The sequence below is a fragment of the Poecilia latipinna genome, unplaced genomic scaffold (assembly GCF_001443285.1).
Source record: "Poecilia latipinna isolate Pla-1442-1.1 unplaced genomic scaffold, P_latipinna-1.0 Scaffold600, whole genome shotgun sequence".
Classification (NCBI taxonomy): Eukaryota; Metazoa; Chordata; class Actinopteri; order Cyprinodontiformes; family Poeciliidae; genus Poecilia; species Poecilia latipinna.
In genome coordinates this window covers 194,747-208,200 of record NW_015113216.1, presented here as the reverse complement: position 1 = coordinate 208,200, position 13,454 = coordinate 194,747, and the positions used below count along the sequence as shown (strand labels likewise).

General features: G+C 39.2%; 1 protein-coding gene across 13 annotated transcripts in view; it reads left to right on the top strand.

Moving 5' to 3' along the window:
• The window catches only part of mef2cb (myocyte enhancer factor 2cb), an 82,853-nt gene that overhangs the window by 33,120 nt on the left and 36,279 nt on the right, over window positions 1-13,454 (top strand). For all 13 annotated transcript variants that reach the window (XM_015042725.1, XM_015042731.1, XM_015042730.1 and 10 more), the window contains one exon: window positions 9,270-9,473. In XM_015042725.1, coding sequence (XP_014898211.1) covers window positions 9,270-9,473 — 204 coding nt within the window. The remainder of the gene's footprint in view (window positions 1-9,269; window positions 9,474-13,454) is intronic.

The following is a 13,454-nucleotide window of genomic DNA, read 5'->3' as shown; positions in this document are numbered from 1 at the left end:
AAAAAATCAAAACTTTTTTTACCTGAAAAAAAAAAAAAAAAAAAAAAAAAAAAAGACAAATATAACTTCAGCTATAGGGGAGAACAAAATATGAGCTTTAAGTTTTAAAAAAGCTGCAAAAGTGTGCGTCATGCCTTATTTTGAAATTTACTGCAGTTCATCCTGGATTCTTACACACTCCATAACGCTACCGTCTTTGGAGTGGCACCACTCTGTGGAGCTGTCAGCGCTACCTTGCCACCTACAGAGCGGTGCTGCCTCCCATTCCTTCCCCTCCTGCACTCCTCACAGCGGCAGGATCACACTGGGCACGGCGCCTGGCTCTCTCTGGGCGGCCACTTTGGACTGCCACCCCCGGGCCCCGAAACACTTCCCGAGAGCGGTGGCAGAAGGGCTAGGCCTCCCTGGTGTTGACTGGCTGCCCGGAGCTCCGGACAGTGGGCAGCAGTGTGTGAACCCTGGCTCCAAGCCGCCCGACCACTCATACCCTCTCCCAGCCTCGGGCACATGAAAGAGGGCCCTGTGTCATAAACTCATGGGCTGCAAACAGAGAGCAGACTCTCTTGATCTGCACACACATAGGCAGGCAAATGCTCCTATGGTAGAAGATACAAGTACAGGTGTGGGTGCGCATACACATAGAGGTAGCTGATTATTCTATCACATGCATATTTTACATGCTACATTTACTGGCTTTGTGTACGCTGAATTCACAAGCACACGCTTTCATTTATATGCAAACATCTACAACACATCTTTCTCTGTCTAGCCCGTCATGGGGATCAACTAATTTACTGCAATTGGCTCTAATTAGTGTTACCTCTCCAGCCAGTACACTCAGTGGGCTTAATTTAGGATGACTTGTTTGCATGAACGTGTGTGTGTGTGTGTGTGTGTGTGTGTGTGTGTGTGTCTCTGTTTGTCCTTGTGTGGGACATGTGGTCTCCAAAGGGAAGGGACCCAGGGGCCAAAGGTTAAACATGGATCAGGTCATCAGCAACAGGAAGTAAAACAACTGGGTTTCTCAGCTCCCTCAAAATAAGTCGCTCACACTTAGCTGGGGAGGAGAATAAAAAAAAAAAAAATGTTTTCATGTCCTTCTGTGTCTGTTTTCCCCTTATCTACTTCTCGCTATGTGAACTGCAGCAGCAAAGACAAAAGAAGGGGTCTTTTTGTTTCAGCCAGCAATGCATTCTTCCCTCCCAATCAACAGCGCTCGGGCGAGAAAACGTGTGAGAAAAATTAACAGCAGGAAAATAATGAGGCCCACAGGGTAACTCCTCACCCCTGAACTCCTCCTCCTCTGATTCCCTGTTTCCCACCTTCAGTCGTCTCCGTCTCCTACCACGGCGAGTGGCACTCCTTCGCTGTCATCTGCTCGCCACTACAGGATCTCACCTGAGAGAGGCCCACAAAGATCGCACAATCTCTTTTAAATTGTATGTCTGCAAGTCATTTTTGTTTGTTTCATTCCTGCACATTAATTACATTATCCACCATTATTGGGGGATTTTGATCTGGACGATACGGCTCTCCACCTCGGGCGCCATTGTGTCCAAGGCAGCCCATGTTGTTTCTCGTTGTCATTTACAATTAATAGGGAGTTTGGAATTGCTTCTGGGTTACAATGTAAGCATCATAAGGAAATATGGCCATACAACGCAGCTGAAAGTAGCATCTGATTATCTGTGCTACGTTAAATCCTCACTGTGTTTGATCAGCTCTATTTTATTGTCCAAAATACCTTGACTGGTGAAACCAGAATAATTTTGTGCTAAACAGAAATTATTTAAAACGTATTTTAAGACGTAAGAATCCTAGTTTTATTTTCCAAATCATAAAAAATTATATATATATTTTTTTATTAAGTAAACTGCAAATTGAGTCAAACATAAAACTTCAGTATTATTTTGAGAACATTTTAAACATTTGTTACCAGCTTGGAATTGCTACCCCTAACTGGAAGAAACAAACAACGTCTTAGTTCAAAACTTCAAATCCTTCATTGTCTTATCCTCGGTTTTGTGAACCTAAAGAGCGGTTTGACCCACACTGTAAAAAATAAAATAAAATCTGTATATTTAACAGTGATAAACAGTAAAATTGGCAGGACATTCATGAACTATAAAGTAATTTAAAGCTGTTGGTTTGATGCGAAGTTGCTGTAAATCGGTGAAAAAAGCAATTTTGTAATTTTGCACTTAGGTTGTTTCCATGTTCACATTAGAAAAAATATCAAGTTTGCATCCTTTTTCCCCTTTGCTTTTCTGATCAAAAAAACAGATTCATTAAATCTTCAGAGCACATGTTCATTGTGGGATTTTCATTGGAGATGTTTTAAAGATAATTTAACAATGAAAAGATTCTCATATATGTTGTCTAAAAGTTTGAATAAAAAACAGTCCCTCCAATTATGTAGAAACTACAAATTAAATTATTTTCTTTTCTCAATCAGTTTAATTCTTTTTTTTTTGTTGTTGCTTAAATATTAAAAATGTAACTTTGTTGGAGCAATAAAGCGACTAATGTCTAAAGTGTGAAAGTCAACTTTAGGATTAATTTTTATTAGCTTGAACTAATTGAAATAAAGTGAATAAAATGCACCGTGCCATGCAGATGTGTCAGCTCTCCTTCTGCTCTGAAAGTTGGCCTACCTCAGACAAACAGCAGCAAAGTTATTTCTGTCATTCCAACCACTAACTTGGACCCAGAGATGCAGCTTCCACTTATTTTTAATCATTCTTCTCTAGCTGTAGTTTTCCAGCATAAACAGGAACATGCAGACGGACATAGCCAAGTCACATCTCCAATGAAACCAAATTACCAGTTAAAACAATTTGAACTGGTGTGCAATTTGGGACCTCCAGCTTAAACTGGCTAAATTAAATTTTGATCATTTTCTCTGGTTAACAGGTAGTCATTAAGGTGAACTCGTCTTTCCATTTTAGAAACCGAATCAAAAACTCTTAGGAGGCTACTGCCCTCAGTTCATATGGTACAAAGAAAGTGCACACGAGGATGATAAGTGTGGTTTTGAAGAGAAAAAGGAGCATAGAATATATTAGAGGTGGGACAAAGCCTCTTTTGTCATAATGCCTCTCTTAGCAGCTTCTCTGGCTGTGATGCAGAGTTCAGGCCAAGGTCCCCGACTCCTCTTATTCCTTTTGCGTAAGCCCCTGGCTTCCTGCTCTACTGTGACAATAGGATAAGTGTTTGTCTTGAGACAAATTCTTCATAGGTGACTGACATTTCTGTGTTTGTGTGTGTGTGTGTGTGAGTTTGTTTTGTGTGTCTGTTTGGTTTATTAACCAGCAGTTTTCGGGTGCCTGTCTATCCACTCCTCCTCTCCCTTCACCTCCTCCTCCCCCAGGGAAGAAGGCAGGAGGTGGGAAGCAGAAGCGAAGCCATTGTGAAGGGGAAGCCACTGGCCTCTTCCTGTTATGAGAGGAAATGCATACAAATGTGCTTCCTGTGCATCCACCCCCACTTTTTCTCTCTCTCTCCTTGTCCCTCCTGTCTTTTTCTCACTCTTTTTGTGGTGCAGAATCAGAATATATCCCTCCTTTTCTTTGATTCTCTTAAGTCTTCCTGGAAAAAGTGACCCGGTCAGTAAGGTAAAACAGGGCATTTTTCATCACTAAATATTATTAGATATGTTGGTCCATGTCTCTTCTGACAATATCTCTTAATAATTATAGATATAATAAAAAAATAATTGGAAAAAAAAAATAGCATAAGCGGGAGGTGACAGCAGGTAAAGGTAACATGGTTCAGTGATTACCAAGTCGTGTTTGTGTGTCTGTGTGTGTGAATGAATTTGCGTGGGCATGTGTGTTAAACTGCATATGTCGCAATCTCCCCTGGGAAGATGGCTGAGGAGGAGGATATGGGTGAACAAATAGATGTGTACTTCTTTAAGGTTGTGCTAAATAATCTCCACCGTATATTACTGATCAGTTTTGGAATGTGAGAGGATTTAGATATAAGAATACACTAAATAAGAGTATTTGATGTTTAGCCTACAAAAATCTCTGATTAGTGCTTGTTGTACATACAGAAATACATATTTAAATATCCCACTAAAACCTTTCGTTTTATGAGCCATTAGCTCAAAACGTTTGCTCATGGGGATGTGAAAAGCTTTGACACTTGTAATGTTCTGTGTGCTATGTGACGGCAGGCACCACACCCCAGTTGCCAGTGTGCTGTGAACAGAAACAATTAGGTTTACACTCACACTTAAACCCGTCCAGTTTCCCACAACCCAAAACGCTGTCATGTCATCTGATGATAATAAAGTATTGTGTCTAATAGTATTGATGAGCCGAGGAGGAAAAGGTTGTGACCACATACGGGTGGTTTCCATCTGGGAATGTCTTTTTTTTTTTTTAAATTCTGTCATCTTGGTTTATTATTATTTCTACCACTGAAAACGTGTCAAAAAACAGCAAATTTAAAGTGCACCTATGTCTGCATGTCTCTACGAGCTGCTGAGAAAAACAGGTCAGAGCAACAGCTTATAGCAGCTGCTTGGGGTACTGATGTGTTCTTGAAATTGCAAATAAAAGATTTCTCAGATAGCCATGGAAAACAAAAAGGTCACATGAGGCCACACATGTTGGAAAGTGTCCTCAAGCCATGACAGCAACGATCAGAACAGAAAACCTCTGTTGATGAGATTCATCACAAATTAGCACATCCCACATTAAGTATTTAACCGACCACTTGTCATCTCGGCAACATTCATATACATGCCAACTAGCTTTATTTTTAAATTGTGTAATCAGACCACCGTGCACCGTGTGTGTTTACGGATATGGGTTTTTTGTTACATACGTGTGTTGGAGGTACCAGGTTGTATGTGTCAGGTTGAGATATGTGGGTGTGGTGTGATATTTATGCGGCTGTTATTGTTTGGTCAGTTTAGGCTTTTCATTATCGCACTCATTCTCTTCCCGCGGCGCTGTTAAAGTCAGCGTACGTGTGAATTATGATATGTGGGAAAAGCATGCATGCAGTTCCGCATTCAAGATTCGAGACTCAAAACAATTTTGATTTGATTCTTTCCTTCTTTTAGCTGTTAAAATGGCATGATGATAAAGTGAGAGGTTTAAAATATGTTTCCCACAAAAGTTTTGTACTGATGAGAAAAGCCAGGTGGCATTTAAAAATTTGCTCTCTCCCTAAAGGAACAAAATGTCACTTTCTGCCTACACTTGTTTATGAAGCTAAGTTCGTCTGATTTTTAACCGTAAAACTTAATGAGATTTACAAGACATTTTAAACTAGTTTTCATCAATTTAATGACTTTTGACACTTCAACAGATAACATGCCTTTCTTTCACTGAAGTATAAGCAGATTAAATGAACCCAACTTAACCTGCAACAGGACACTGTACTAATTAAGCAAGTAAACTTTAAAAAAATGAAAAAAATGAAAAGAAAAAAAACTGTCCAACAATCTAAAGTTAAAAATTATACTACCTGCATTAAGTTAGCTGCCTAGAGCTCAATAAAATTTGTTTTATCTCTTTCAGCATTACCTTTTCTAATTATATTTTTCTTTTTTTGCAATGTGCAAAGTAAAGACATTCTTTAATGTGACAAAAGTGTAAATGTAGTATATGAAGTTTAAGCATTTAGTCACAAAACAAAACCTAACTTTAATGGAAATATTTTATTTCTTTAATGCTTCTAGAATCTACCTATGTATTTTTTTGTATTTTTGTAATACCTAATTAATGTTTGTATACCCAAAGGTTCTAAAAAAACCCCACTTTAATTAAAAACTAGCTTTAACTTGACACAACTTGGTACAAAATCTTTCAATAAAAATACATCTTTGAGGATGTTTGCCCAGGTAGATTTTTGCTGAGAAATTACAGTAACCCTAGCTTTCTCCATCTCTGTTTTGATATGCCATGTTGATCATTCATCACATAGCATGTTCTCTTTGCAGTTCAGTTTAATCATGTGCAAAAAAAAAAAGATAGAGGAATGTTCTGTTTAATATAAGTAGTTTGCCGTGAACTTTGTAAAGATTAATCACAAGATTTAAAGCAGCATCCCATAGCGCTATCAGTTGAATCTCAGCTAAATATGCTCCAAAATTAAAGTGAAGACTGAATCTGGATTGCGCATGGACATGGATCCAGTTTCAGACTTGAAGAATCACTTGCGTAAATGTTGCTCAGATTACTTTTTAAACCTGCGTCTCCTGAATTATGTCGATGAATAAGTTGCCAGCCACAGAACGAGCATGTCAGTTTTGTTTTGAGACTAGGTCCTCATGGCCTTTCGGATTGTGCAACATGCCAACTTTTGAAGCTTTATGGCGCCAGTAGAGTAAGTGACAGAGTGAACAGTTGATAATGGAGCTGTGATAGCAGATAGTCGTGTCCTACATCTGCCCCTTGTATTAAAACACCAGAGGAAGACAACACTCTACATGCCATGTACCCCAACAGCCTGTTTTGACCTTATGTTCTGCAAGACTTGTCATCTTACTAACACGCTCATGCACAGTTTGCAGTGCAATTCAGTCCCTGCAAGGCTCCCAGGCCCCTCTGGGGGAGTTTAGGTTTCAGCTGTGGATGAGTTAAGTTATAGTGGATATGACAATTAATCACATTGTCTGAACTTGTGAGTTAATTGAAAGCCATGAGGATAAGGTTTGTGTTTTTCACATTTCTTTATGACTGTAAATGTCAGCATGGTATTTAGAGCACAGGGGAGCATTTTCTCCTCGTGCCGTCACTGAGTCAGACGAGTTTTCCGAGGTACCTGATGCTGCTCACACAAGTTTGTCAGGAGCTGGAACGCTCTCCGAGTCTGCGGCTTCAACCTGTTGCCTGACAGGTTTCTCAGCATGATGCTTTGGCATCTCGGGGAGAACCTTAGAGGCAAAGGGGGGGTCCAGAAATATCAGCATTATACCCACTCTTAATGGAAAGAGAGAGAGAGAGGGAAAGAAGGAGGGAAGGAAAGGAAAACAGGATGGAGCGAGAGGAAGATTTTGATATTGAGTTTCCGTTGTGCTTCTTGGGAGATATGATTTCAGGAAATTCAAAATTGTCAATATCTTTTCAAGCCTGTCTCATTTTACAGTTATAAAGACAAACTGTAAACGGCGGTGCCTTACAGATAAACTTCAGAAAGCCATTCATGGCGCATATTCACCACAAACAGAGACCTTTTCTTTAAAGGCTTGAAAGGGTCTTTATGCTCACAGTGATAGGCTCTTTATTGTATTCAGAGCATGTATTCATTCGCTGTTTATTTTGTATTTTTTGGCCCACTTAAACGTCAGAAGAGAATAGACAAACACGCAGTTAATCAACAAACTCAGATGGTTAGTTACCAGCTGGGCACGGCTCTGGCAGCATTTTCCTCACTGTAAAAAAGCTTTGTCAAGACAGATCTCCAGTGTAATTAATACACACACGGTCGCATAGAAAAGGAAAAAAGAAATTCCAATAACAACAAGCAGTGTTGCTCAGGGAAGCTGGCAGTGGCATTTTGTTTTTTTTTTCCTCTTCCCCGTACCACTAAAGAGCTTGCACACATGGTTTGGAAAAGAAAGCAGGTGCAGCTCACTGGAATTAACTCACTTTCACTGCTCTAGTTTTGATCCAAACAATAGGAGGAATAGAGGCTGTTCTATTTTCACAATGTGGCCACTTTGTATGCCTTTGTAGCAAAGGCTACTAATCTTAAGGGCTTACACAGACATACACAGATGTGGCTGCATACCCACATAAAGAGACAGAGACAGGAGGAGGGGGAGGCTGTGTTGCATGAGACAATCCTTGTTGTTTGTCTTGAGTAGATTACCACTTTTGCAGCATATGCAAACGTCTTTAAGCAGACAATAATTTTCTCAGTACCAAGCTCATAATATCCGTCTAGCTAGTTATCTCATACAGCAACTTGCACAAGTGTTTGCCACTGAAGAGTTTAACATCATGTTTCAACCACTCCCTTCAATTTTCTTTATTAGAATTGTACCTGAAAGATGAATACAAGGCACTGTGAAGGAAAAAAAAAATGTAGTTTTAAAACTTTTTACATATAAAAAATATGTTTTACAAATGTTCTACAAACCGACAGGTGTATAAATCCAAGATATCAAAAAATCCAAAATCCTTCTTACTGGTCATGGTGACAGGTGAGGCACTGCCTTACCTGACTGCATGTCCTTACCGTTATAAAATAAAATCTATTTTTAATGCAATGCTTCATCCATCATTCAAATAAAGAAAGCGAGACTTGAGAGTGACAAAAAAAAGTCAACATCAACAGAAGAACACAATTTGCCATAAGTCCTGTAGGTGAGGCAACATGTGAGAGTAGGTGCTCTGGTCAAAGAAGACCAAACTTCATCTTGAAAAATGCTTGGTGGAAAACCAACATTCTGATCTCTCTATGTATGTAATTTGCAAAGGTGAATGAGTAATACAATTTAGTTTGTAAATTGGAGAAAGTTGGAGAAAGTTGTAGAAATCTATCCCGAAACAACTGTAGCTGAAATTGTAATAGAACTCTTGCGAAATACATTTTCAGATTTGTATTTGTGAAAAGAAAAAAGAAAAGAAAAACTCTAGCTTCTGTTTCATTTTTCTTCCACTTTGCTTTGGTCTGTCACAAAAGAATTAAACATATGACAATGTGAAACAATGGAATTAATACTTTGGCCAGACATTTAGAAAACTTAGTTCACTGTGATGCATCAATAACGCATTGAGTAAAATAGTTAGAAAAGCTTTTTTTTTTCTTTCTACCAGACACTTAATTTGTTGGCAGTGGAAACTTTAACTCGCCATATGTTCCACAATAAACCTCTGTGATCTTTGATGTACAAGCAATAACTGATCTTCTTTACCGTTATCTGACTGAGACAGAGTATTTTCAGTTCCTCCTTTTTTTTCTTTTTTTCCTGGTATGGTGGATGGACTGTTACAGTCAGGGTATGTTGAACTCTCAGCAGACTTCACTTTGACTTTAGTGATGTTTCCCTTACAGTGATAGTTTTTGAAGAAGAGATGTTCTAATGACATTTTTCAGGGTCACTTCCTTTTTACAGCAGGATTGGTACATAATCTGTGATTTTTTTTTCTATGTAAAAAAAAAAGAAGCTCAATACATTTGATCGTTATTTTTTTCATTGCAGGATTTTTTTTATTTTTTCATTGCATTTTTTTAAGTCTTTGCATCTTCTCGGCTTTCTTTTAATCTTGCTAATTTTGTTTTCCCTCTTCTCTCTCACCCAGGTGACATTTACAAAGCGAAAGTTTGGCCTGATGAAGAAGGCATATGAGCTGAGCGTGCTGTGTGACTGCGAGATTGCCCTGATCATCTTCAACAGCACTAACAAGCTGTTCCAGTATGCCAGCACAGACATGGACAAGGTCCTCCTTAAATACACTGAGTACAACGAGCCCCACGAGAGCAGAACCAACTCTGATATTGTGGAGGTATGTTACAAGAAAAACACATACACACACACACACACACACGCGCACACGTAAACACATTCCCTGACATGCAAGCTCACGCAAACGCACAAGCAGACAGATGGTAACTGCGCTTGTGACTCATTCAGCAACCCTTACTTCTCTCTTTTAGACTTCACACCTAACAGAGTGCAAGAAATAATTGCTCCCATAGCTTGTTGGTCTTCCCCAAGGGGCTCGGTAGCAATATCAATCATGTTTTTTCTTTTCAGAAAAGGCACTTTAAGCTCTGCAATATGTCATTAATTTCAAGAAAATATTTTTCTTTAAATGGCCTCCTCTTACTGTTTAAGCTTCCCTGCAAACAAGAGGTTGTCTGTTATTGATCTGGACTTCTCAGCCTGTCCCCTGTGGTGTATAATCACTGCACCCTGCCCTTGGTGTCTTGTCAGCATTGATGTGCCTCTAAGAGGAGGATGTTGATCTGACTTCCTCTGGACACTTGTCACCAAAGTGGCTCAAAGCAACGTTAAACAGAGCTGTTGGCCCAGGCACCACAACGCAGGTGGATCAAGCAGGAAATTACATTGTCAGGCTCCTGAAGCTTTAAGCTCCCAACATGAACCTGTTATGCAACAACTGCTTCTGGAGCGCCATCAGACCTGGTGGGCAAAAGACCTGAATGAATACACACAGAGTTTATCTCCTTCTGCCCTTTGCCCTGTCTGCTAATTTGCCCTTGCAGTGCCTTGATCTAATGGAGTAGGCATATAAAGTCATGTAAAGTAAGTTCTTTTTCTTATGAACATCTCCTATACAAGGCAGTCCTTAAAGCGATAATGACTAATGATTTTTATTTATTTTTTTTTTATGTAAGCACATCTAGATTCTGTTAGTTTCAAAATATCCTTTTCAATGCAAAGTTAAAGACAGTTATACACACGGACAATTTTGTTTTATTTATTTAATTTTTTTTAAATGTTATTCAAGCTAAATTTTGACTTTTGTTAAATTAATTTTATGAAACCCGATTTTTCCCTTGTGGTGGAGGAATTTTGGAAGCTGTGTGGCTGTTTTTAATTAATAATATATAGCAGCATAATGCTATGTTCATAATTCATGTGCAGCACATGCATACTTATCTAAATTTTTTTTTTTTTTTTTTTTTTTTTTTTAAGACAAGCACTTAAAAAACACAGAACACATCAGAGGGAACATAGATATTCGTGATTTGTAATGAATGAATATCACACATGGTCCAGTGCCTCAATCCAGATGGCTATGTGATCAAAAAGCATGGGACATATTTTTCTTCCCATATAGCTGCTGCTAGGCTTATTGCCCAGTTAGTAAGTGACAGACTAGTTGTTTGCTGTTACAGACAGCACTCCAGATACAAAATTTAATCAGCTTACATATGTGTACAAAAGTACTTTGGCACTGAAGATTTTTGTCTTATGCTAATACCATTCTTCGTGTGATCAGGCGTTGTCATGTTTAAAGTCTAAAACCAGCATAAACAAACATGTCGCAATACACTGAAACTTCAGAAACGGTTACTGATTTCAGTAGTGCATTGTTTCATAGCCATTTCCATTTGGTAGAGTCAAATGTGAAGAGTGTTGATGCAGTTCCTACATTAAGCACTCAACATATGACTAACCTCAATGATGAAAACAAAGGGAATGAACGCGGTGCATTATCATGGACTGTACTGAAAAGCATGACAATTTATTCGCTTTTGCAGGACATGCTTTATTACCTGCCTATAATTCATGCTAGCAAGCTCTTTTGAAATTTTAATCTGCTTAGGGCCTTATGGATTCTATAAATCACACTAATCAATTTAGGATATACTTTTAAAAAGCTAGAGTCCATTTGAGCAGCAGTGTTTTTAATGCACCCAGCTCTTCGCTGCCGGTGTAGTCGGTGTATAAAGCTGGCCCTGCTGAACCCATGAACAGAGCTGTCACATGTTTCAGCAAGTGCCTGTGACGAGAGTTCTTTGTAGCTCTTTCCTCAACTGTGTCTCCATTAGGGAGCACAGGATGGCTAACGTGTAAACAGCCGTGTCAGGGGAAAGACGCTAAAGAGCCTAGTGGGGGAGAGCGCTACGGAGCACTACCTACAATTTGATCCCCAGAGGACTGTGTGCTTTTTGAGCAACTCACTGCGGGAGAAATCGATCTGAAGAGGCCTCCAGCCTGAGCTGCGGTGAGCTAAAGGGATTGGCCACAGGGCAGACACTAGCACGTTTATTGTGGTTAGGAGGAAGGCGGGGGTTGGGGGTGGGGGGGCGGGTGTCTGAGCAAGGGTCAAGATTTTTCCCTGGAAGCTGTTTGTGATGCTGTTTAGCAACGTCACAGATGTGGGAACGTGGGAGGCTTGTTGAGTTTGCAGGGAGGAAAGAGCAAAGCAGACTTCCTGTTGAGATGAATGGACGATGAGGAGGAGTTCAAGAACAAACTGGAAAGCTGGATTCAGAGCTGTAGATTAACTAACGTTCCCTCATAAGAATGTGTGTCATTTCTTACGTGGAACTGCACAAGCTCTTGTCTTCAGCAGCATGCTGAACTGCATGCATCATTCTCCCTGTATTACTGCTGTGCCTGAAGTTGTAGTGGGAGGAGAGGCAGAGGTAGGGGAACGGAGCTCACAGTGTGGGCGGCTGGCATAGAGACCTGCTACATTAGCAATAAAGCTCTATGTAATTAGCATGTCTTTGGTTGATAATTAGCGTTGTTGAGAGAGTGGCACTAAGAACGTTGCACTGCCTCTCTAGCAACAGCATGTTTACAAGAGGCTCGAGGGCTGATCTCTCTTCCTCCTTTTATTCTTTTTCTTTTGAGTTCAGTTTTCTATTGACCATACATCTTCTCTGGGTGTGTTTTTTATTACTTTATTCTAAGGGTCAGCACATATATATATATATATATATATATATATATATATATATATATATATAATATTTGAAACCAATGGCGGGTTTAGAATGGAAGAAAAAAAAGAAACAGGACAAACTGTCTTGCTGCCTCTTTTTGAAAACATTTTCACCTTGAAGAACACTTCTATAGCTGCATGTGGAAGCAACAACTAACCATAGAACAGTTGTGAGTTTTAAAACTGGACGTATTGCTCATCACACAGGTTATATTTTTGATGGGAGTGTCTTTCATATTTAAACAGACAAAAAAAGTCCATATTACAATGATATTATATACACTGTTTGCAAACTCAGTAAAAAAAAAATTGCATGTGTTAGTTTTCTCAAAGCTTAAAGGGGCATTATTGTTTATGTTCTAGGCACAGGGCAATTTTATCGCACAATCAAGTAAGTATGTTACTTTCAGATGTCATAAAAAGGTTGTATATATATCAAACTTAACTTAAAAGAAATTTGACACCTTGAAATTGACCTGTCTCTTTAAGAAGCTCCTGTTCTTTCCAACACTCTTTTCCAATACCATTCCTAGGAATGGTTGCAAAGTAGAAACTACTGAGAAGTAGTTTGTATGATAAGCTCAGCAGTTGCACAGTTCCAAGAGGTGTTTGCTAATTGCTACTGACACTAGTCTGGAGGAGCAGAGTGGGGGAGGGGCGATCTTTAAGGCCCCTCCCTCAGCTGGGAACTGCACCTATTTCTCTGGAAATAGGTGGCACTTTGTATGATCAAGTGCTTAGGCACCCCAAAATAGATGTCATGGGAAATTCAAGGATTTCTCAAGCATAAATTAAAGAATCAAAACAATACTTAAGGTATGTTTTTGATGAGAGAATAACATTATAACATGATGCAAAACTCAAAAATATTGATTTTACATAAAACCCTCCCTTTAGAATATGGTTGTTTGGAGAAAGAGGGGCGCACCTCGGGTGCTACTCTGGCATTGCTGATTCTCCTAGGAAATTGGAAAGCAGGTCACAAAAAAAAAAAAAAAAAAAAAAAAAAAAAAACATTTTTAAATGTTTTTACCTAATTTTAACAATAATCGGGATCTATTT